This window comes from Tamandua tetradactyla, chromosome 14 (assembly GCF_023851605.1).
Source record: "Tamandua tetradactyla isolate mTamTet1 chromosome 14, mTamTet1.pri, whole genome shotgun sequence".
Lineage (NCBI taxonomy): Eukaryota > Metazoa > Chordata > Mammalia > Pilosa > Myrmecophagidae > Tamandua > Tamandua tetradactyla.
Window position 1 is genome coordinate 53,421,045 of NC_135340.1, and position 26,526 is coordinate 53,447,570.

Genomic DNA, 26,526 nt, shown 5'->3' on the forward strand with positions numbered 1-26,526 from the left:
CAAAGAAAGAAAACGCAATAATTTTCAAAGCACTCTTCAATAAGTAGTTACAGGACAGATCCCAGAGTTTGTCAGGGGCTATCATACCTCTGAGGATTTTTAAATACTCATTTCCTAAGCTGGCCTATGAATCTAGTTCATGAACCTGTAATTCCCACCACTGTATAGATTGTATTCTTATAAATCCTACTGCCTGTAATAAAGTAGGTTCTTGATACTATTGAAAACTGCATCAAAGACTATTTTTTTAAATTTTTTATTAATTAAAAAAATTACAAGAAACACAAACATTCCCAACACATACACTCAGCAATTCACAATATCATCACATAGTTGCATATTCATCAACATGATCATTTCCCAGAACATTAGCATCAATTCAGAAAAAGAAATAAAAAGACAACAGAAAAATATAACAAACAGAAAAGAAAAAATTTTACATGCCATACCCCTTACTGATCCCTTTCATTGATCACTAGCATTTCAAACTAAATCTATTTTGACATTTGTTCCCCCTATTATTTATTTATATTCCATATGTTCCTCTCATCTCTTGACAAGGTAAATAAAAGGAGCATCAGACACAAGGTTTTCACAATCACACAGTCACATTGTGAAAGCTATATCATTATACAATCATCATCAAGAAACATGGCTACTGGAACACAGCTCTACATTTTCAGGCAGTTCCCTCCAGCCTCTCCATTACATCTTGGATAACAAGGTGATATCTACTTAATGCATAAGAATAACCTCCAGGATAACCTCTCGACTCTGTTTGGAATCTCTCAGCCATTGACACTTTGTCTCATTTCCCTCTTCCCCGTTTTGGTCGAGAAGGTTTTCTCAATCCCTTGATGCTGAATGTCAGCTCATTCAGGGATTTCTGTCCCACGCTGCCAGGAAGATCCACACCCCTGGTAGTCATGTCCCACATAGACAGGGGGAGGGTGGTGACTCTGCTTGCTGTATTGGCTGGAGAGAGAATCAAAGACTATTGTTGATTACTACTATCACTCAGGGAGGAATGGAAGAAACAAGAGAAGCCACTACCAGAACCTGGAGATAAGATAGTTGATTTCTTCCCATTGTTACCTCCCACAATTTTTTCCCTCTTCCTTCAAAAATTCCAGCTTCTTTGAGATGCGTGTCCTCCAATTTTTTTTCTGCTTGTAACCCTCCTTTATATTCTCACTTGAGACTTTCCAGTCACTCGTCATCATTCATTAATTAAGCACCTGCATCAATATCTTCCTTTCCGCCACTACTCTATTACAGTGACTTCTCAATTCCTAGAACCATACTTCCAGTGATTTCTTCCTCAACCCTACTCATTGCCCCCTCATTTCTTCCTCATACTTCCAGTGATTTCTTCCTCAACCCTACTCATTGCCCCCTCATTTCTTCCTCAGTCATACTCATTACCTGCCCCCGCATGGTCTTATCACTCAATAACTGTACACCTTCATAAATTTTAAAGATTCTATTTGTTGACTTCTACCTTTCCTTCCAGGTCATTTGCTTTAGGGTTCCAGTCCTGAAATTCCTTGGCCTCTTTGAGATTGCGAACCCAGTCCTACCACTTTGGTTTGTTTTTTGTTTTTACTATTCCTTTCCATGCTTATGACCTGCCATCTTCTCAGCTTAGAGTCCATGATGTCATTATAATCACTGCAAATGCCCTTAACCTTTTTTATCCGTCTGTCTCTCTGTTGTTGTTCCGCTGAATACAGTCTCATTGCTGGTTCAATCCAACTACTTGCTTACTCTGTACCTACATCCAAGCATTTTAAATGTGCCTGGTGAAAAATGCAACTTGTGGCTTTATCTCACTTTAAATTCGTGATCACAGATCTCAAGTGGTTTTCACCAGTGCCTAGCAGTCTTACTACAATTCTCTAGTAGGTTAATTTCTTTCTACCAAACAGCAATTTCATTTTCTCTAATCTTTTCATATATTCTATATTCCCTGACCCTCCTTAGCTGATGACCTTGCTTCATATCATAGTTCACTGAGAAAACAGAAGCAATCTAATGGTAATTCCATTTATAACCACCAAATCTACCATCTTATCTTCAGTTGTACCCATACATTCTGACTTTCTTTCTGTTAAAATTGTTAAATTTTCTCTTCTTATCAAATCCATTTGGAGTTTAGAGATTATCTTCTTTTACCTTCTCAAGGATTTAGCTCTTACAGTTTTCTCCTCCATCTAGCATTTTTCCGTTTTTACTAAACCATTGTGACCATCAAACAGATATACTCAAAATGTCCGTCCCTCTTTTCTTTAAGTTGTCCATTATCACCATGTTCTTTGTCAGCCATTATCCCATTTTTCTATTCCCTTTCAAAACAAAATTTCTTGAGATATGTAATTAGTTTTATCTTCTTCACTGTCCGTTATTTCTTCAACCATTCTTTCTTTCCGGTGAAACAGCTCTGGTCACCAGAAACTTCTATTTTGCCAAACCCAGTGGCCATTTCTAAGTCCTAATCTTACCTGACCTCTTGGCAACTTTTGGCATAGTTGATGCGTGTCTTTATGAAATGCTTTTCTTGACTTCCTCCTTGGTGTGTATTCCCTCTTAATTTCTTTCATTGCTGTTCTTCTCATCCAGGTCAGAGTCCTGGACTATTCTAATTACATTCTCTTTTTACAACTATCTCTAAGTAATCCCATTGAATTCAATATTGTTTACAAGTAATGAACTCTCAGGCCATTTCATCTGAACTCCAGACTCCTTTTTGTTGCCTGTGTTTGGTTGTCTTAATAGGCATTTCATACTCAGTATAGCCTAAACAGAATTACTGATTTCTGCCACAAACCATACCCCAAAATACCCCTGTACTTTCCCCCCATGGGCTTATCCATCTCCATAAAAGGCATCCCTGTGTACCCAGTTGTTCAAGCCCCCAAATTTAAAAGTCACCCTTGATTCCTCTTTCCGTTCCATTCCCCTACATCTAATGAGTAATAAACCTATTTGGCACTGTCACCAGAATATATCCCAAATCTTTCCTTTATCACCATTTCCAGTATTACCTTAATCTAAACCACAATCTCTTAGGTGGATTCCTCCTACTAGACTTTCTCTCCTCATTCTTGCTCTACCACAGATCTGTTTTCCTCATAGTATCCAAAATGATCTTATAAAAAAGTAAGCTGAACATGTAACTCCTTTATTTAAAATTCTCTGGTAACATTTCATTGTCTTAGATACAGTACAAATTCTTTATTCCACCCTTCAGAGCTCCATATGAGCTGGCCTCTGCGTACATCTCCAACTTCATCTTTTATTATTTTCATTCTTATTATGCTGCAACTATGCTTGTCTTCTTTTGGATCCTTGAACATAACAATCTTATTCCTACATTAGGGCCTTTTTTCCACCTAGCCCCTTGGCTTAAAATCTTGCCCCAGATCTTTTTTTTTTTTTTTTTTTTTTGGCTTTTAAAAAGGGGAATTTAATAAGTTGCTAGTTTATAGTTCTAAGGCTGAGAAAATGTCCCAATTAAAACAAGTCCATGGAAATGTCCAATCTAAGGCATCCGGGGCAGGATACCTTGGTTCAGGAAGGCTGATGAAGTTCAGGGTTTCTCTCTCAAGTGGTAGGGCACGTGGTGAACACAGTCAGGGTTTCTCTCTTATCTGGAAAGGCACATAGTGAACACGGTCAGGGTTCCTCTCTCATCTGGAAGGGCACATGGCAAACACAGTGTCATCTGCTAGCTTCTTCTCCTGCCTTCTTGTTTTATGAAGATCCCCAGGAGATATTTTCCTTCTTCATCTCCGAAGCTCACTGGCTGGTAAACTTTCAGCTTCTCGTGCCTATGTTATTCTCTGCTCTCTCAGAAATCTCTCTTATTCTCCAAAGTCTTTCCTCTTTTATAGGACTTCAGAAACTAATCAAGATCCACCCAAGTGGGTGGAGACATGCCTCCAGCTAATCCAGTTTAACGAGCACTCTTTTTTTTTTTTTTTTTGATTAGTAACTTTTTTTTATTTCCTTAATGTGCATTATTATCTTATCATGCCCTGAATGAAGTATCTACTCTAATATTACATGAAATTTAAAATACTTTCTCTGGCCACCAGTACAAAATATAAAACATCAGATTTTGGTGGTTTCACAACAAACTTCACTATTCATATAGATTTAATAGGATTTTTTATATTCCATCTTGAAAAACTTTAAAGTGAAAAGTGGGATTTTCTTTTGGGCTCAGTTTAAAAATGAAATCTTTTTTGTTATTTATCAAACTGACAAAATATTTTCATGGATTTGACTATGTCATTTATTTGATTAATTGCCTATATCTTCATATTATGAGACCAGAAATGAATTTTCCCCTGGGTTTATTTCTGACTTACTTTCATTGATACTGTCTTCAAATTTAGGTTTAAAATTTTTTAGTTAAAAAAATTAAAGAATTATTTGACTAATCATATCATTATCAAACTTTAGAAACAAGAGGAAAATAATCTATTCAAACATCTTCATTTGAAAGAGATGAAAACTCAAGTTCAGAGGAGATTTTTCTAAGGAAAATCATTTTTTGTTCTTTCAGATATCTGATGTCATTGGTAGAGGTTAGTTCTCACTGTTTTGATTCTGATGTTTTTACCCCATAGCCTTTTTTTTTTTTTTTTTACATATGCAATCAGTAATTCTTAATATCATCACATAGGTGTATGGTCATCATTTCTCAGTACATATGCATCGATTTAGAGAAAGAAATAGCACGACAACAGAAAAAGAAATAAAGTGATAACACAGAGAAAACACAAATAAAAATAAAAAGTACAAAAATATATAAGAGAAAGAAAAAAAAACTATAGATCAGATGCAACTTCATTCAGCGGTCCAACATAATTACATTACAGTTAGGCAGTATTGTGCTGACCATTTTTTTTTTTTTTTTTTTTAGACATCATACCATTCTACATATGCAATCAGTAATTCTTAACATCATCACATAGATGCATGATCATCGTTTCTTAGGACATTTGCATCGGTTTAGAAGAACTAGCAGTATAACAGAAAAAAATATAGAATGTTAATCTAGAGAAAAAAAATAAAAGTAATAATAATAAGAACAAAACAAACAAAACAAAACAAAACAAGAACCTATCGCTCGGATGCAGCTTCGTTCAGTATTTTAACATGATCACTTTACAATTAGGTATTATTGTGCTGTCCATTTTTGAGTTTTTGTATCTAGTCCTATTGCACAGTCTGTATTCCATCAGCTCCAATTACCCATTATCTTACCCTGTTTCTAACTCCTGCTGAACTCTGTTACCAATGACATATTCCAAGTTTATTCTCGAGTGTGGATTCACATCATTGGGACCATACAGTATTTGTCTTTTAGTTTTTGGCTAGACTCACTCAGCATAATGTTCTCTAGGTCCATCCATGTTATTACATGCTTCATAAGTTTATCCTGCCTTAAAGCTGCATAATATTCCATCGTATGTATATACCACAGTTTGTTTAGCCACTCGTCTGTTGATGGACATTTTGGCTGTTTCCATCTCTTTGCAATTGTAAATAACGCTGCTATAAACATTGGTGTGCAAATGTCTGTTTGAGTTTTTGCCCTTAATTCCTTTGAGTAGATTCCCAGCAATGGTATTGCTGGGTCGTATGGCAATTCTATATTCAGCTTTTTGAGGAACCGCCAAACTGCTTTCCACAGTGGTTGCACCATTTGGCATTCCCACCAACAGTGGATAAGTGTGCCTCTTTCACCGCATCCTCTCCAGCACTTGTCATTTTCTGTTTTGTTGATAATGGCCATTCTGGTGGGTGTGAGATGATATCTCATTGTGGTTTTGATTTGCATTTCTCTAATGGCCAGGGACATTGAGCATCTCTTCATGTGTCTTTTGGCCATTTGTATTTCCTCCTCTGAGAGGTGTCTATTCAAGTCTTTTTCCCATTTTGTAATTGGGTTGGCTATCTTTTTGTTGTTGAGTTGAACAATCTCATTATAAATTCTGGATACTAGACCTTTATCTGATATGTCGTTTCCAAATATTGATTCCCATTGTGTAGGCTTGTCTTTCTACTTTCTTGATGAAGTTCTTTGATGCACAAAAGTGTTTAATTTTGAGGAGTTCCCATTTATTTATTTCCTTCTTCAGTGCTCTTGCTTTAGGTGTAAGGTCCATAAAACCGCCTCCAATTGTAAGTTTCATAAGATATCTCCCTACCTTTTCCTCTAACTGTTCTATGGTCTTAGACCTAATGTTTAGATCTTTGATCCATTTTGAGTTAACTTTTGTGTAGGGTGTGAGATATGGGTCTTCTTTCATTCTTTTGCATATGGATATCCAGTTCTCTAGGCACCATTTATTGAAGAGACTGTTCTGTCCCAGGTGAGTTGGCTTGACTGCCTTATCAAAGATCAAATGTCCATAGATGAGAGGGTCTATACCTGAGCACTCTATTCAATTCCATTGGTCGATATATCTATCTTTATGCCAATACCATGCTGTTTTGACCACTGTGGCTTCATAATATGCCTTAAAGTCAGGCAGTGCAAGACCTCCAGCTTCGTTTTTTTTCCTCAAGATGTTTTTAGCAATTCGGGGCACCCTGCCCTTCCAGATAAATTTGCTTATTGGTTTTTCTATTTCTGAAAAATACGTTGTTGGGATTTTGATTGGTATTGCATTGAATCTGTAAATCAATTTAGGTAGGATTGACATCTTAACTATATTTAGTCTTCCAATCCATGAACACGGTATGCCCTTCCATCTGTTTAGGTCTTCTGTGATTTCTTTTAGCAGTTTTTTGTAGTTTTCTTTATATAGGTTTTTTGTCTCTTTAGTTAAATTTATTCCTAGGTATTTTATTCTTTTAGTTGCAATTGTAAATGGGATTCGTTTCTTGATTTCCCCCTCCGCTTGTTCATTGCTAGTGTATAGAAATACTACAGATTTTTGAATGTTGATCTTGTAACCTGCTACTTTGCTGTACTCATTTATTAGCTCTAGTAGTTTTGTTGTGGATTTTTCCGGGTTTTCGACGTATAGTATCATATCGTCTGCAAACAGTGATAGTTTTACTTCTTCCTTTCCAGTTTTGATGCCTTGTATTTCTTTTTCTTGTCTAATTGCTCTGGCTAGAACCTCCAACACAATGTTGAATAATAGTGGTGATAGTGGACATCCTTGTCTTGTTCCTGATCTTAGGGGGAACGTTTTCAATTTTTCCCCATTAAGGATGATACTAGCTGTGGGTTTTTCATATATTCCCTCTATCATTTTAAGGAAGTTCCCTTGTATTCCTATCCTTTGAAGTGTTTTCAACAGGAAAGGATGTTGAATCTTGTCAAATGCCTTCTCTGCTTCAATTGAGATGATCATGTGATTTTTCTGCTTTGATTTGTTGATATGGTGTATTACATTAATTGATTTTCTTATGTTGAACCATCCTTGCATACCTGGGATGAATCCTACTTGGTCATGATGAATAATTCTTTTAATGTGTTGTTGGATACGATTTGCTAGAATTTTATTGAGGATTTTTGCATCTATATTCATTAGAGAGATCGGCCTGTAGTTTTCTTTTCTTGTAATATCTTTGCCTGGTTTTGGTATGAGGGTAATGTTGGCGTCATAGAATGAATTAGGTAGTTTTCCCTCCACTTCGATTTTTTTGAAGAGTTTGAGGAGAGTTGGTACTAATTCTTTCTGAAATGTTTGATAGAATTCACATGTGAAGCCATCTGGTCCTGGACTTCTCTTTTTAGGAAGCTTTTGAATGACTGCTTCAATTTCTTTACTTGTGATTGGTTTGTTGAGGTCATCTATGTCTTCTTGAGTCAAAGTTGGTTGTTCATATCTTTCCAGGAACCCGTCCATTTCCTCTAAATTGTTGTATTTATTAGCGTAGAGTTGTTCATAGTATCCTGTTATTACCTCCTTTATTTCTGTGAGGTCAGTAGTTATGTCTCCTCTTCCATTTCTGATCTTATTTATTTGCATCCTCTCTCTTCTTCTTTTTGTCAATCTTGCTAAGGGCCCATCAATCTTATTGATTTTCTTGCCCCAGATCTTTATATGACTGACCCCTTGTCATTCAGATAAGAGCTTTAACATCACTTCATCAGTATGCTATTTCTTGATCATGCAGTTTTAAGTAACTCCTGACCTTATCCCCTTACCCATTTACACATTTTCACATCATTTATTTTATTCTCTTAGCACTGATTTTCCTAATTCATGTGCACATGTATGTTTATCTGTATGTGTGTGTTTTTCTTCCCCCAGTAAAATGTTAGTGTCACAAGGACCTTCCTCATATTATGCATCAGTGAAACCTAAGTATTCAGGGTTCTGCCTGGCTGTTTTATTTTTTGTTCACTGAGTATATAAAAGAAAAGAAGCCTAGACTTCAAGTTAAGGTCTTTGTTCCACTTATTTCATTTTCATCTATGATATTTATATATATATAAATATATGCATGTATATATTTTGTAATATTTTACAAAATCTTTACAACATCTATATCTATATAGATGTTGAGAATATGAGTACCCAATACAGTTTTGACAAAATAAACTGCAATGAGGAATAATGCCTCAGCCAACTTGACTTTCTAGTGGAACTTCTGACCAGTGCAAAGAAGAGAGAAGAAATGCAGAAACAGATTGAAGAAATGGAAAAGAAACTAAAACAAATCCAAACCACTCAGCAAGAAAGAATGGGTGATCAGGTAATTTTTCTTTTTTTATTCTACAATTTAAACAAATTTAGACAACATAAACTTATAGAAGGTAAAAGCCCTCCCCAACCCTATTCAGAGTTTCTGATAGTTTCTTACCCAATGGGTAGTAGCAAAGTTGATCAGCAAAGTAATTTAACAGGTGACTTCAAATGTAATTTATGGCATGTGACATGAATGATGTAATTTATTGATTTTTTTTTCAGCTATATTCAAAACCATCGTTTTGTTACTTGTGACTATAGCTTTTTATTCTAGTTACTTTCCATTAAAATGAGATACTAAAGAAACTCAGCATATCCTTCACACTGTTCACTTTAGTACAACAGTTTATACTAGAAACAAAAATTTTTGGAAAGGACTTTTGTGGTACTGACACTTTATGTGGTTAGTGGATATCTAGGGAAAGAGTCAGGTAAAGCTAATATTGGAGCGAGAGCTTGAGTAGGTAACACTTTCTGGATGGGAGTAACATACTGATCTGCCTATTTACTGTGAACAGCAAGAAGAGATGGCATCTACAAAGGAAACGACTGAACTGAGAATTGCTTCTGAGTCTGAGGAATTGTCAGGAATGACCGTATCTAATTCTGTTTGTCCAGTGAACTCTTGTGCCAGGTAGGATGCCCAGGACCACACTGGTTGAAGGGGTAGTGCTTACATAAGGTATTTACAACCAACCTTTGACTCTCTTGGTGACTTGAAATCTCCTTGACGTTTTAGTGTTGAGACATGATTTTTCTAAGTCTCTGCCATGACACAAGCTTTGATACTGATAAAGAAGAGAGGGTACTGACTTTTTTCCACTTTAAAAAAAAATGTTTCTTATAGAAACAATTAGATATAAATAATTTTTTAAAGTAAAATCCATCCCATTTCTAACACCGAGATGACTCCTGTTAACATTTTTTTTAACTTATTTTAAAAAATTTTTTTTTTTGTCAAACCTTAGCAAACGTACAAACATTCTTGACATACAAACATTCTATACATGGTGTACAATTAATGGCTCACAATATCATCACATAGTTGTGTGTTCATCACTATGATCATTTTTATTTTCATATACATCATCATGATCATTTCTTAGAACACTTGCATCAATTCAGAAAAAGAAATAAAAAGACAACAGAAAAAGAAATAAAACGAAAACAGAAAAAAAAAATCATACATGCCATATCCCTTACCCCTCCCTTTTATTGATCACTAGCATTTGAAACTAAATTTATTTTAACGTTTGTTCTCCCTATTACTTATTTTTATTCTGTATGTTCTACTCATCTGTTGACAAGATGGATAAAAGGAGCATCAGACACAAGGTTTTCACTATCACACAGTCACACTGTGAAAGCTATATCATTATACAATCATCATCAAGAAACATGGCTACTGGAACACAGCTCTACATTTTCAAACAGTTCCCTCCAGCCTCTCCATTTTATCTTGAACAACAAGGTGATATCTACTTAATGCATAAGAATAACCTCCAGGATAACCTGTTGACTCTGTTTGGAATCTCTCAGCTATTGACACTTTGTCTCATTTCATTCTTCCCCCTTTTGGTTGAGAAAGTTTTCTCAATCCCCTGATGCTGAGTCTCAGCTCATTCTAGGGTTTTTCTTAATCTCTTGATGCTGAGTCTCAGCTCATTCTAGGTTTCTGTCCCACGTTGCCAGGAAGGTCCACACCCCTAGGAATCATGTGCCACGTAGACAGGGGGAGGGTGGTGAGTTTGCTTGTTGTGTTGGCTGGAGAGAGAGGCCACATCTGAGCAAGAAGAGCTTCTCTTGGGGGTGACTCTTAGGCCTAATTTTAAGTAGACTTGACCTATCCTTTGTGGGGTTACGTTTCATATGAACAAACTCTAAGACTGGGGGCTCAGCCTATAGCTTTGGTTGTTCACACTGCTTGTGAGAATATTAAGAATTCGACTTGGGGAGGTTGAATCTCTCCCCATTCTTACCATTCCCCGAAGGCGACCTTGCAAATACTTTTTTATTCACCGATCAAATCACTCTGGGATTTATCGGGCCATCACTCTGGACAAGCTAACAAAATCTCATGTCCTACTCAAGGTTCCATGTACTTATGGTGTTCAATTAAGCTATCTACATAAGTTATATTAGGAAATGCACTAGTCAAAATATAAATTCTGTACCAAATAAACATTTTTTGCTTTAGTCTCACACATAATTTTGAAATTTTAAAATATGAATTACCATCTATTTTCAGCACCCTGCAGTAATGACATTCCTTTGTTCTTTCTCATGCAAAAACATTTTTAAAATTTGTACCTTTAGTCACTATCATTATACACTCTCGGCATTCCTAGATTATACCATCTCAATCTTTATTGTCTATCTTTCTTTCTGATTTCATTTGTACCCCCAGCCCTCCTCCCTCTATTATTCTCACATTCAGCTTCATTCAGTGTTTTAACATAATTGTATTACAGTTGGGTAGTATTGTGCTGTCCATTTCTGAGTTTTTATATTCAGTCCTGTTGCGCAATCTGTATCCCTTCACTCTTCACTTACCCAATTTCTATCTCCTGATGATCTCTGTTACCAATGAAATATTCCAAGTTTATTCACTAATGCCAGTTCATATCAGTTAGACCATACAGTATTTGTCCTTTTGTTTTTGGCTAATCTCACTCAGCATAATGTCCTTAAGGTCCATCCATGTTGTTACATACTTCATAACTTTATTCTGTCTTACAGCTCCATAATATTCCATCATACCACTGCTTTTTTAGCCGCTCGTCTGTTGATGAACATTTTGACTATTTCCATCTCTTGCAATTGTAAATATTGCTGCTATAAACATTGGTGTGCAAATGTCCATTTGCATTCTTGCCCTCGTGTCCTCTGAGTAGACACCTAGCAATGGTATTGCCGGGGTCATAACGCAATTCTATATTTAGCTTTTTGAGGAACCACCAAACTGCCTTCCACAGCGGTTGTACCATCTGACATTCCCACCAATAGTGGGTAAGTGCCTCTTTCTCCACATCCTCTCCAGCACTTGTCATTTTTTTTTTTTATTGATAATGGCCATTCTGGTGGGTATGAGATGATTTCTCATTGTGGTTTTGATTTGCATTTCTCCAGTGGCCAGGGAAGTTGAGTATCTCTTCATGTGCCTTTTGGCCATTTGTATTTCCTCTTCTGAGAAGTGTCTGTTCAAGTCTTTTTCCCATTTTGTAATTGGATTGGCTGTCTTTCTGTTGTTGAGTTGAACAATCTCTTTATAAATTCTGGATACTAGACCTTTATTTGATATGTCGTTTCCAAATATTGTCTCCCATTGTGTAGGCTGTCTTTTTACTTTCTGACGAAGTTCTTTGATGCGCAAAAGTGTTTAATTTTGAGTTCTCGTTTATTTATTTATTTCTTCAATGCTCTTGCTTTGGGTGTAAGGTCTATAAAACTGCCTCAAGTATAAGATTTACAAGATATTTCCCTACATTTTCTTCTAACAGTTTTATGGTCTTAGATCTGATGTTTAGGTCTTTGATCCGTTTTGAGTAAACTTTTGTATAGAGTATGAGATATGAGTCCTCTTTCATTCTTTTGCATGTGGATATCCAGTTCTCTAGGCAACATTTATTAAAGAGATTGTTCTGTCCCAGGTGAGCTGGCTTGACTGCCTTATCAAAGATCAACCGTCCATAGATGAAAGGGTCTATATCTGCACACTCTGTTCGATTCCATTGGTCAATATATCTGTCTTTATGCCATTACCATGCTGTTTTGACCACTGTAGCTTCATAATATGCCTTAAAATCAGGTATTGTGAGACCTCCAACTTCATTTTTTTTCCTCAGGATACTTTTAGCTATTTGGGGCACCCTGCTCTTCCAGATAAATTTGGTTATTGGTTTTTCTATTTCAGTAAAGTAAGTTGTTGGGACTTAATTGGTATTGCATTGAATCTGTAAATCAATTTAGGTAGAATTGACATCTTGACTGTATTTAGTCTTCCAGTTGATGAACACGGTATGCCCTTCCATCTGTTTAGGTCTTCTGTGATTTCTTTTAACACTCTCTTGTAGTTTTCTTTGTATAGGTCTTTTGTCTCTTTAGTTAAATTTATTCCTAAATATTTATTCTTTTGGTTGCAATTGTAAATGGAATTCGTTTCTCCTGTTAACGTTTTTTTTAAATTTTTTATTAATTAAAAAAAATTACGAGAAACACAAACATTCCCAACACATACACTCAGCAATTCACAATATCATCACATAGTTGCATATTCATCAACATGATCATTTCCCAGAACATTAGCATCAATTCAGAAAAAGAAATAAAGACAACAGAAAAATATAACAAACAGAAAAAAAAAATTTTCCATGCCATACCCCTTACTGATCCCTTTCATTGATCACTAGCATTTCAAACTAAATCTATTTTAACATTTGTTCCCCCTATTATTTATTTGTATTCCATATATTCCTCTCATCTCTTGACAAGGTAGATAAAAGGAGCATCAGACACAAGGTTTTCACAATCACACAGTCACATTGTGAAAGCTATATCATTATACAATCATCATCAAGAAACATGGCTACTGGAACACAGGTCTACATTTTCAGGCATTTCCCTCCAGCCTCTCCATTACGTCTTGGATAACAAGGTGATATCTACTTAATGCATAAGAATAACCTCCAGGATAACCTCTCGACTCTGTTTGGAATCTCTCAGCCATTGACACTTTGTCTCATTTCCCTCTTCCCCGTTTTGGTCGAGAAGGTTTTCTCAATCCCTTGATGCTGGGTCTCAGCTCATTCTAGAGTTTTTCTCAATCCCTTGATGTTGAATCCCAGCTCATTCTGGGATTTCTGACCCACGTTGCCAGGAAGATCCACACCCCTGGTAGTCATGTCCCACGTAGACAGGGGGAGGGTGGTGAGTCTTCTTGCTGTGTTGGCTGGAGAGAGAGGCCACATCTGAGCAACAAAAGAGGTTCTTTTGGGGGTGACTCTTAGGCCTAATTTTAAGTAGGCTTGAGCTATCCCCTGTGGGGTTAAGTTTCATATGAACAAACCCCAAGACGGGGGGCTCAGCCTATAGCTTTGGTTGTCCACACTGCTTGTGAGAATATCAAGAATTCAACTTGGGGAAGTTGAGTTTTCACCCGTTCTCACCATTCCCTGAAGAGGACTTTGCAAATACTTTTCCACTCACTGATCAGATCACTCTGGGATTCATCAGAGCATCACCTGGACAAACCAACAAAATCTTATGTCCTATACAAAGTTCCATGTACTTAAGGTGTTCAATCAACTATCTACATAAGTTATATTAGGAGATGCACTATTCAAAGTATAGATTTGTACCAAATATTTTTTGCTTTAGTCTCACACATTAGTTGAAATTTTAAAATATTAAATACCAACTGTTTTCAGCACACTGCAGTAATGACATTCTTTTGTTCTTCTTCACGCAAAAACATTTTTTAAATTTGTACATTTAGTCACTATCACTATACCCTCCAGGCATTCCTAGATTACACCATCTCAATCTTTATCGTCTATCTTTCTTTCTGATTTCATTTGTACCCCCAGCCCTCCTCCCTCTATCATTCTCACATTCAGCTTCATTCAATGTTTTACAGTTGGGTAGTATTGTGCTGTCCATTTCTGAGTTTTTATATTCAGTCCTGTTGTACAATCTGTATCCCTTCAGCTCCAATTACCCAATTTCTATCTCCAGATGGTCTCTGTTACCAAGGAAATATTCCAATTTATTCACTAATGTCAGTTCATCTCAGTGAGACCATACAGTATTTGTCCTTTTGTTTCTGGCTAATCATACTCAGCATAATGTCCTTAAGGTCCATTCATGTTGTTACATACTTCATAACTTTATTCTGTCTTACAGCTGCATAGTATTCCATCTAAGTAAATGTCAGAGTTTGTTTAGCTAACTGTCTGTTGATGGACATTTTGGCTGTTTCTATCTTGGTAAGTGGTAATAATGCTGCTGTAAACATTGGTGTGTAAATGTCCATTTGTGTCCTTGACCTCTTGTCTTTTGAGTAGAGACAGCATATAGATGGGTCCTGTTTTTTAATCCATTCTGCCAGACTATGTCTTTTGATTGGGGAGTTTAATCCATTAACATTTAGTGTTATTACTGCATGGGTAGTACTCTCTTCTATTTTGCCTTCTGGATTTTATATGTCATATCTAATTTTCCTTCTTTTTACCTTTACTCATAGTCTTCCTTTCTACACTCTTCTCCACACCTCTCTCTTCTGTCTTCATATCTGTCTCTAGTGTTCCCTTTAGTATTTCTTGCAGAGCTGGTCTCTTGGTCACAAATTCTCTCAGTGATTTTTGGTCTGAAAATGTTTTAATTTCTCCCGCATTTTTGAAGGACAATTTTGCTGGAGATAGAATTCTTGGTTGGCAATTTTTCTCTTTCAGTAATTTAAATATATTATCCCACTGTCTTCTCGCCTCCATGGTTTCTGCTGAGAAATCTGTGCATAGTCTTATTGGGCTTCCCTTGTATGTGATGGATTGCTTTTCTCTTGCTGCTTTCAAGATTCTCTCTTTCTCTTTGACCTCTGACATTCTGATTATTAAATGTCTTGGAGTATGTCTATTTGGATCTATTCTCTTTGGGGTATGCTGCACTTCTTGGATCTGTAATTTTAAGTCTTTCATAAGAGTTGGGAAATTTTCAGTGATAATTTCCTCCATTAGTTTTTCTCCTCCTTTTCCCTTCTCTTCTCCTTCTGGGACACCCACAACACGTATATTCCTGCGCTTCATATTGTCTTTCAATTCCCTGAGTCCCTGCTCATATTTTTCCATTTTTTTCCCTATAGTTTCTGTTTTTTGTCGGATTTCAGAAGTTCTGTTCTCCAGTTCAGAAATCCTATGTTCTGTCTCTTGAAATCTACCATTGTAGGTTTCCATTGTTTTTTTCATCTCTTCTACTGTGTCTTTCATTCCCATAAGTTCTGTGATTCGTTTTTTCAGACTTTCAGTTTCTTCTTTTTGTTCATTCCTTGCCTTCTTTATATCCTCCCTCAATTCATTGATTTGGTTTTTGATGAGGTTTTCCATGTCTGTTCGTACATTCTGAATTAATTGTTTCAGCTCCTGTATGTCATTTGAATTGTTGGTTTATTCCTTTGACTGAGCCATATCTTCAATTTTCCTAGTGTGAGTTGTTATTTTTTGCTGGAGTCTAGGCATTTAATTACCTTAATTAGTTTATTCTGGAGATTGCTTTCACTTCTTTTATCTAGGGTTTTCTTGCTGGATGAATTTGTTGTCTATCTGTTCTTTGACATTCCATTCAGCTTTATCTGGACCTTTAGCTTAAGTTTTATTTAACAGAGGAGAATTTTTCAGTTCTTGTTTTGTTTTTTGCCCTGCTTGTGTGGTGCCTTTCCCTCCCACACACACACACTTAGGAGAGTTTACTTAGATATTATAGACCCCAGCCAGATTTTCCCAGACCAAACTGGCCTCCTATCAGGAGGAAAGAGTCAACTACATCGGTTTCCCTGAGGGTGAGACCCAGCAGGTTGAAAGACTTTCCTGTGAAGTCTCTGGACTCTGTTTTTCTTATCCTGCCCTGTGTGTGGCGCTTGTCTGCCTGCAGGTCCCACCAGCATAAGATGATGCGGTACCTTTAACTTTTGCAGACTCTCCCTGCTGGGGGCATGGTGGAGACAGAGGAGAGGTTGTGGGCTGGTTTTAATGGCTTCAAATTACCAAGCCCTGGTGTCTGAATTCCTTGATGGAGGGATTCCACCTGGGTGGGGCTTCACCCCTCCCCTGGGGAAGGCACTGGCTCCAGATAAGTCCCCAAAAGAGCTCACTTCTGCCTATGCCTGGGGCAGTTGCAGCCTGAAAAGTCCTGCAGCTGTGTCCAGAGGCAGTCAAGCCTTTGTAGATACACAGCCACAAAAACCTCTGTTTCCTTCTTTTTTCTCCCCCCTTTTTCTGTCAGTCATGCCCCCTTGGCGCCGGGTCAAAAATGAGCAACCTCTGCTTTGATCTGTTTCACCTAAGCTGGGTGCCTATTTTTAATAGTCAGAATTTGTTAATTAGTTCCACAATTGGTGTTTGATTGTGCCCAGTCCCTGCTGCTGGTAAAGTCGTTTCCTTTCCCCTCTGGGAAGCTGCCTGGCGGAGGGGGGGGGGCGCTGGCCGCCGCAACTTAGGGAACTCACAGTTCTGCGGGGTACTCGCAGCCGGTCCAGCTGGTCCAGACTGGGATATGCTGTGTGTCTGGTCACTGACGTGGCCCCAGGAGCTGTTCTGTACTGTTTCTGGCTATTTAGTAGTTGTTCTGGAGGACGAACTAAAATGCACATATTGTTAAGCCGCCATCTTGACCTGGAAACTTCCTGTTAACATTTTGATACAGCTCTTTTGTGTTCACTTTTTGTTTTTATGGAAATGACAGTTTTAACATTTTACAGTCTGCTTATACTGTTAATATAACAACATCTATCAAAAATATTTTTACAACATTTTAACAACTGAAGATTCCATCTTCCTCAAGAATTTGGGTTGACAGTACTAGAATTTAATTAAAAAGCCTTTTGAAGTCTTTTGAGAATTAAACAGCTCTTTGTATGGGTACTGAGCACTTGTTTTAAAACAAATTTCTTCATAGGGAAACTTCACTTGCAGAAAACATTTGGCAAGAACAATCTCACTCTAAAGGTGAGTTGGATTTAACAGTCTCAAGAAAAAACTTGCTAATAAAGTGTGAAATACATGCTGTGTACTAAATGCATCGTGTGGCAAATGATAAATACTTTTTTTATTTATAATACAGGGGGTTAAAGAAGGCAGAACGAGGAAATTAAAGTATTACTCTGTCTGAATTATGGAATTGAGTATAAGCACATTATTCAAAGATAGGATAGACATATTTGAAGGAGTATTTCCTTATGAGTCCTCAGTGCTTTGAAATATTGAGCTGAAATGTAATTTGAAATTTGTACTAACTACCAAATAATCTTCCACAGTAGCTACTGTCCACTAAGCTATCATTATTAATCAGCAGCTAAAGGAAAGTGGGTTTTTTTGAGAAAGAGTTTAGAACAAAAACCACTTTATATTCAGTTTAGTTCTCTTTTCCATTCGTGAACACTTTTAAACACTAAAAGTGGTATAAACTTGAATATCCACTTATAAGTAGTCTTGAAAAAAAAATTAAAACCTAATCTGATTAAACCTCTAAGTCTAACCTACAATTTATAGAAAATACAAAGCATAGAGGAATATGTTAAGTAGCATAAGAGGATATAATTGGCAAAAGTCAACTTATGGGACAAATGACTCAGTTTATTCAACAAAAAATTATAAGGAAAAAATAAGGAAGTGAAACCTATAGAATAAAAGAGTTTTGAAAGACATTTTAACCAATCACAAAATTTAGCTCTTATTCTGCCCCTCAATTCAAGCAAACTTAGGGGGAAAACATTGTTTATAAGAATCGGTAAAATGTGAAAGTTCTGACTAGATATTTGATACTAAGAAATTATTAATTTTATAGGTATGATCATGGTGTTGAGATTATGCTCCTTTTAAAAGAGCTTCACAGAAATATGTATTGAAATATTTACAGATGAAGTTATATAATGTCTTGCGTTTGCTTCAAAATAATCTGGGGCAGGATTGGGGAGCAATGGCGATGGTGGATTGTTGTGAAGGCATAGATGAAACGATCATCCATTGTTAAATTAGTAAATGATCTCTACTTTTATATGTTTTATATTGTTTTAAAAAAAAGCAGATTACCTTCCTGTTTTTAAACAGAAAGACCAAGAACATAAAATATTAATTTATCTAATTGTCTTGAAGAGTACAGCATTTACTCAGAGTATGAATCTAGTCTCTTTTTCTGTAGGTCCCAGTATACCTTTCTCCATTTTTGATGAGTTTCTTCATTCAGAAAAAAAGAATATCAGGTCTGATTTTGCTTATTTATTTTTGCTTAAAAGATTTTCTATTATTATAAATGAAGTTGAATTAGATTTTTTTTTAAGTAATTAAAAGTGCTCATTGGAGCATACCTTTTCCAGTCCTCCTGGAGATCCCCCACAGGTTTTAGCCCAACGAAGACCTCTTGCAATTCTCAAAACTTCAGAAAGCATCACCTCAAATGAAGATGTGTCTCCAGATGTTTATGTAAGTACCAGTATCCCTAAGTTAATATACCTGTACTAGTGGGTGGTTTCATTCAATTCTCACAGAAGTTTAAGATTAGAATAAAATCACTGACTTGAAAGAAGCTCATGAAAAGATGCTCACCGTCATTAGTCATTAAACAGAAATGCTCATCAGAACTACAGTGCCAATTCATACCCACTAGGATGCCTATAATTAAAAAATGAGGGTGGGTCATCATGACTCAGCAGGCAGAGTTCTTGCCTGCCATGCCAAAGACCCGGGTTCGATTCCTGGTGCCTGCCCATGCAAAAAAAACAAAAGAAAGGACAATAACAAGTGTTGGAGACAATGAGGAGAAATTGGAATCATAATTGCTGGTGGGAATTACTTTATAAAACAGTTTAGCAGTTCCTCGAAGTGTTAAACATAGAATTACTACATGGTCCAGCAGTTCCCCTCTTGGGTATATATTCTATGAAATTGAGGTCATATGCTCATTTAAAAAAAAGAAAACTTGTACGCAAATATTCATAGCATTATCCAAAATAACTAAAAAGTGAAAACAACCCAAATGACCAGCAACTGATGAATGGATAAACAAAATGTGATCTATCCATACAATAAAATATTATTTGACAATGGAAGGTAATAGAGTACTGATACATGCTACAACATGAATGAACCTTAAAAACACCATGCAGAGCGAAAGCCAGACACAAAAGACCACATACAATGAACGATTCCATTTGTATAAAATGTCCAGAGTGGCAGTCTCATAGAGAGGGAAAGTTAATTAGGAATTGCCAAAGAATAAGAGAAAGTTAGGTTAAAGCTAACTCCTGTAATAATTTAGCCTATCCCTGATCAACTGAACCTAGAACCACTGCTTCCAAATTCACGTTATCTATACTCCCTGGTGGTAGTCTTCACAGTGCAGTATATAGTTACTCTTCTACGTTATTGTCTTTTCACAGCAGTCAATATCAGTAGAAAAGCTATCAAAATTTCTTGAGGAAGTATTTGAAACAAAAATACATGCTTGGGCTTCATCCCTGGAAATTCCATTTGATTATAGCTGGAATGGGAATTGAGCAGCTCTTCTGGGATAATGAAATTTATGCCTACTAGCATATATGCTATAATTTCACTTGTTATAAATGCTGGAAATATTCTTGTGCATATATCCTACCAAATATATATGGTAATGTGGTAGCCTCTAGACAGTAGGATTTGTAAAAGGGCAGGATTGAGGGCAGGAGGGAGACTTTTTCACTATTTATCTGTGGTAGTTAAGTTCATGTGTCAACTTGGTCAGGTGATAATTCCCTGTTGTTCTGTTTCTGTGGACTTAAATCATCGGTATGTAAAATTCATCTATAGCTAATTTCATTTGCAGTAGGCTAACGGGAGTGCCTTCCACATTGAGTAAGGTTTAATTTAATTAGCTGGAGGCTTTAAAGAGAGGTCAGAAGAGAGCTCAGCAGCTCAGCATACCTCACCCCAGCCTCACAGCTCAGCCCAGGCATTTGGAGATGCAAAAAGAAATTGCCCCAGGGAAAGCCATTGAAACCCAGAAGCCAGGAAGTAAGGCCAGCTGATGTAGGAGTACCTTCCCATGTGACAGAGAGAGAAACTCACATCAACACTATCTGCCTTTCCTCTGAAGAACTGTGAATTTTTAACTAAATAAATTCCATTATTAAAAGCCAATCCATCTCTGGTGTGTGGCATTTGGTTAGCCTTAGCAAAATAAAAGAATATCCTTTTAAACTAGTTGACTTAAAACCATATACATATATTGCTTTTAAAGACAAAAGTTGTGTTTTAAATGCATAGTAAAACAGTTTAGCAGTTCCTCAAAATGTTAAGCATAGAATTACTACATGGTCCAGCAGTTCCCCTCTTGGGTATATATTCTACGAAATAGTGTTTTAGATGATTTTTCTTACTAATACTTTCTCTTTTTCCTATTTTTAATGATGATCATGAATTAACTTTAAAAAATAAAATAATTTTATTTTAGGAGGAAGACTTAAAAACTAGGACAGTAGATTTATCAGAACATTTTCTAGGCCAAAGGTATAAGAAAACCAGTATTGATACTCTGGTTTTTAGGCGAAATTGGTTGAGGAAGAATGTCCAGTGTTTTCTCTTGTGTGGAAAACCCCACACTACTTTCCTCACAGTGTGCTTTGATAAAATACGGTTTGATGTTTTCGTGATAAAAATCTGTCTCAAATGTTTATAATGTGCCTTTTAAAATGATCATCCTCTAGAGATTCTGATATGCTACTCCTGTACCCTGTGTTGGAAATCACTGATCTGATGTGTATCTCTCTAAGTAAAAAATAAAGGCCATTCATATGATCATTGAAGTATTTAATTTATACTTTATATGTTCTTTACTTCAGGATGAATTTACAGGAATTGAGCCCTTGAGTGAGGATGCCATTATCACAGGTTTCAGAAATATAACTATTTGTCCCAACCCCGAAGACACCTGTGACTTCGCTAGAGCAGCTCGTTTTGCATCCACTCCTTTTCATGAGATAATATCCTTAAAGGATCTCCCTTCTGATTCTGAGAGACTCTTGCAAGAAGAGGATTTAGATGTCAAGACCTCTGAGGACCATCAAACTGCTTCTGGAATTGTCTACAATCAAACTCTCAGCATTAAGAAGCTGAGGTAATTGGGGATTACTGAACATACAAGCCATATTGTTGGATTGCTCCCTTATTCTGTGTGTGCTTGTCAGGTATAGCAATCGGTTATCAAGCTCTCCCTATCTGCCATATACTGTGCCAAGTGCTTTATAAAATAATAGGGCCTAATAGGCAAGGGCAGACATTCTGAGCAAAGACTTGGAATACAATGAGCAGGTAGTAAATAAAGAGTTTCTGGTTAGTTCCTGTTTTACTTTATTTTATAAGCTGTAAATCATTTTTCTTTCTTAAACACTGTCTTCATATTGGCTTTGTTCAAAACTGACTAATGTGAAGACCCATAATTTTGATAACCTATAGGGTTGCAATGATTAGGACCTTACTAACTATAAAAAAATAAGTGCTGGGTAGACAAAAGACTTTTTCCCCCTAGATAAAGTGTCAGTGGGATTTAGTGATTGATTTGGATGTGAGGGTTAGAAAAAAATAAATTTGATGGTTATGAAACTAAGAGGTCTGGGAGAATTATTGTACCTTCCAGAAAACTCAGCAGAATGTACATGATTGAGAAAGAGAATGCATTCGTTTTTTTCCTTTACTATTGAGTTTAAAATAATGGCAAAATAGCTTTGGTATTGATTTCCAGTAGACAACTAGAGATATATTAAAGACAAAGTGCCTTTTGATAGAGAGGTGAAAATGAGAGGTGACAGAAGTGAAAATGAATTAGGGAATAGGTAGGAGGGAAAGGCACAGAGAGCCAGGAATTGAGCCTTGTGATCGATACATACTTAAAAATCTGCTAATTTAAACAAACTTCTCTTTTCTCTGGTTTTAGGGATATTCTTAAGTACACTAATTTGTGATTTTAAAACTGCATTTTCAAACTTTTCCCTGACCAACTTTTTATCATATTTGCTATCATGTATCTGTCTTGGGTTCCCTTTTTCCTCTCTCAACCCTTTCTTATTGAAGAGTAAAATGTCTACAAAGGGGATAAAGAGGAAGAAGATGTTTTAGTTTCTCAATAGTCTAGAATAGATATAGAGACATTTGCTATAGGTTAGGTAATTAAGGAATAAATCCAGAAATCTAATGCTGGGCATTGTTTGTTAACCAGGGTAAATGAAATTACCTAGATTTTGATTATGAACCTATTTCTGTATCAGGAAAATAATGTACTTTAAAAATGATATTATTGAATAGTAGTTAAAATGGTAACAAAGATAAGTTTGTATATGTTATCCCTGTGCGGGCTGACTCATTTCTGGTTCTTTCAGCCCAATTATTGAAGATAGTCATGAAGCCACACACTCCTCTGGGTTTTCTGGATCTTCTGCCTCAGTTACAAGCACCTCTTCCATCAAATGTCTTCAAATTCCTGAGAAACTGGAGCTTACTAATGAGATTACAGGTAGGATTAGCTGTACGTATGACTTGCGAGCAAACATCTGCATTCATGCCTAGTGAACATTTATTTATTTATTACAGCAAACTGGTCTGTATGTTTTTCTTCTCCAGAGAAGTTGCCATAAATTGTGGAATTTCTAAAATAAATGAGTAGTGCTGAACTCAGTATCATAAAGACCTGTGACAGATTAGTATAGTTAGACTAGTGGTGTTGATTGTGTAATCTTGTTTTTTTCACCTCCTCATATTATAATATCCATTTTAAGCATTGGGTTTCTGGGTGATGTTTTTTTCTACTTTTTCCCTTCCCCCAGAAAACCCTACTCAGTCACCCTGGTGTTCACAGCATCGCAGACAGCTACTAAAATCCCTACCAGAGTTGAATCCCTCTACAGAGTTTTTTGTAGAAGATAGACCAATGCCTAAATTGGAAATAGGAAAGGAAATTGAATTAGGTAAGTATTATTGAATGCTTTTCTTTTTGTATATGACAGTATACAAATTTGTGTTTAGATATTTGAGCACTATAGATATACCATGAGCATAAGAAACAGCATAACTGAATTTAATACAATGATAAGTTCACATCCCAATAACGATAAGAATGATATATTCTCTTTAAATTTTTAACAAATGATTTTGAAAAGCATTCTAGATGCCACTGGCTGGTGAATCTAACAGTGCTTCTAGCCCTTAAACCAGGAGGTAAAGTCTAGGGGGGTATAAGTGTTCACAGTGATTTTTAAATGGAATTAAATCTTTCAACAGATAATGAGGATTATTGCATTCAACAAGAAAACCTAATATGTGAAGATTACAAGTTATTCTGGGTTGCTCCAAGAAACTCTTCAGAGTTAACCATAATAAAGGTGGGACCAGTTCTTTGTAATTTCAACTACCTTGTAAATAATGTGGGTTTAAGCAATTACTCTGGCCACAGGGTACGTCAGATCCTTCTAATAGTATGTAAGCTATTGTAGGAAATTCAGTGAGCCATTAAGAGATCAGTCATCGTCTAAGGCTGGGATCATATATAAAAATGAGAGACTATTGTGTAAATCTCTCCATATGTTTAAATATTTTAAGTATTCTGTCAAATTAATCTATTTGAGGAAATTTCTACTGAAATTGTCTGACCTGCTGCAATCTAGACAAGTTACTCTCTAGGCTTGATATACAGTAGTGTTACCTTAAAATTTCTATTCACTATCATCATTACTTCTTTCTTATATTGGATGCCCAGTTTACTGGATCTCAAATTTTCTTTCTTGGTTTAATTCCTCATATTTTGGGGAGCACATTGCTCAGTAGTTTCCTGAGAAAGGATACATGGGATGTAAAATTTTTGAAACCTTGCATGCCAGAAAATTCTTTATTCCACAGTTACTTGATAGTTTGGCTAGATATAGAATTCTAGCTTTGGATTTTTTTCTCTTAGAATTTTGAAAATGAATCCCATTCATTTTAACTTCTAATGTTGCTTTTGAAATCTTTTGTCACTTAATTCTTGTACCTTAGCATGAAACTTTTTCACTATTCTTATTTTAACTCCAACACCCTCACTCGAACGTCCAGAAATAGTTGGATATATACTATAGGGAGATGATACTACAGTGTAAATTTGGTTGCTCTTCACCTTTCTTTACTTCTAGAATTAGCTTTCTTCAGGTCTACTAAATGAATTATTACCTCTTGTTATTTTGTTTCCATCTTCTAGAATTTGTTGCTGTGGTGTCCTCTTCTTTATTGTAGATTTATTCCTTTTAAAATATGTCTTTTTTCATATCTGTTGAGATATCACAAGGGTTGGAGAAAATGTGTTTTTTAACCTGCCAATCATGCTCATAGATCTCATTCTTAAAATATAATGTCTTACAGGTATCTTCTCTACCTGTCCCATGGGACTTCTATGTCAACCTCAAGTTAAAGGAACGTTTAAATGAGGAATATGATCATTTGTGCAGCTGTTATCAATACCATGATGGCTATATTGTTTGGCACCAATATATAAACTGCTTTACCCTTCAGGTTTGCAATAATACTAAAACATACCATTTAAAGTTCTCCAGTAGATTTGTTCTCCATTTAGCAAAGGAATTTAGTACAAAATTCCTGCCTAACTTCTAGAAATAGACCAACTAAATTGTAAATTTAAAGTCTAGTTTGGGGATGCACATGTTGTTCAGTGGGAGAATGCTCACCTTCCATTGATTCCCAGACCATGCACCTAAGAGAAAGTCTAGATCAGTTTCTTTCCCCAGCTTATTTTGACCAAGAACCAACCTCTTTGGTTTTTTTTTAGCTTTTTATTATGTCACTCCTCAAACGTATACAAAAGTAGAATTGTACAGGGAACTCCCATGAGCCAGTCATCTAACCATGATGATCATCAGCTCATGGGCATTCTTGTTTTATCTACACTACCCCCACTGGATTATTTTTAAAACCTGCACACAATATTTCATTTTATTCTTTGGTATGTTGATGGTGATATGAATTCTCTAAAGTTGTTGGAATGAAGGTATTTTTTTTTTAATGTGTAGTGTAGCATGTATACAAAGCAAAGAAATAAAAAAGCAATAGTTTTCAGAACACTCTTCATTCAACAAGAGTTACAGGACAGATCCCAGAATTTGTCATGGGCTACCATATGATCCTCTCATATTTTTCCTTCTAGCTGCTCCAGAATATAGGAGGCTAGAGGGCTTAGAACTTTTTTTTTTTATCATTAAAATCAACTTTTTTTCCTTCTTTTTTTGTGAAAAATAACTTATATACAAAAAAGCTATAAATTTCAAAGCACAGCACCACAATTAGTTGTAGAACATATTTCAGAGTTTGGCATGGGTTATAATTCCACAATTTTAAGTTTTTGCATCTAGTTGCTATAAAATACTGGAGACTAAAAGAGGTATCAATTTAATGATTCAACATTCATATCCATTTGTTAAATCCTTTCTTCTCTGTATAACTCCACCATCACCTTTGATCTTTCCATCCTTCTCTTTAGGGGTGTTTGGGTTATGGCCATTCTAACTTTTTGATATTGAAAGGGTCTGTCACTAATATGGGTAGGGAGATGGAACTATCTCATGTTCTGGAGAGGCTGGGCTAGGTTTCAGGACTTCTCTGGACCAGGGACCCATCTGGAGGTTGTAGGTTTCTGGAAAGTTACTCTAGTGCATGGAACCCTTGTGGAATCTTATATATCTCCCTAGATGTTCTTTAGGATTGGCTGGAATGGTCCTGTTTGGGAATTGGCAGGTTATGATAGGTAGCAAGGTCTACCTGAAGCTTGAGTAAGAGCAACCCTCAGAGTAGCCTCTCAACTCTATTTGAACTCTCTGCCACTGATACTTTATTAGTTACACTTCTTTTCCCCCTTTTGGTCAGTATGGAATTGTTGATCCCACAGTACCAGTTCTGAATTCATCCCTGGGAATCATCTCCCACATCATGAGGGAGGCTTTCACCCCTGGATGTCATGTCCCATGTAGAAGGGAGGGCAATGATTTCACTTGCAGAGTTGAGCTTAGAGAAAGTGAGGCCACATCTGAGCA

At 36.3% G+C, this 26,526-nt stretch overlaps 1 protein-coding gene across 1 annotated transcript in view; it reads left to right on the plus strand.

Moving 5' to 3' along the window:
* Positions 1-26,526, plus strand: part of BUB1B (BUB1 mitotic checkpoint serine/threonine kinase B) — a 100,854-nt gene that overhangs the window by 67,897 nt on the left and 6,431 nt on the right. The window contains exons 10-19 of the mRNA XM_077127435.1: positions 8,618-8,730; positions 9,242-9,357; positions 17,388-17,437; positions 18,630-18,690; positions 18,805-18,910; positions 21,304-21,578; positions 22,837-22,970; positions 23,281-23,421; positions 23,735-23,835; positions 24,845-24,994. Of these exons, the coding sequence (XP_076983550.1) occupies positions 8,618-8,730; positions 9,242-9,357; positions 17,388-17,437; positions 18,630-18,690; positions 18,805-18,910; positions 21,304-21,578; positions 22,837-22,970; positions 23,281-23,421; positions 23,735-23,835; positions 24,845-24,994 (1,247 nt within the window). The remainder of the gene's footprint in view (positions 1-8,617; positions 8,731-9,241; positions 9,358-17,387; positions 17,438-18,629; positions 18,691-18,804; positions 18,911-21,303; positions 21,579-22,836; positions 22,971-23,280; positions 23,422-23,734; positions 23,836-24,844; positions 24,995-26,526) is intronic.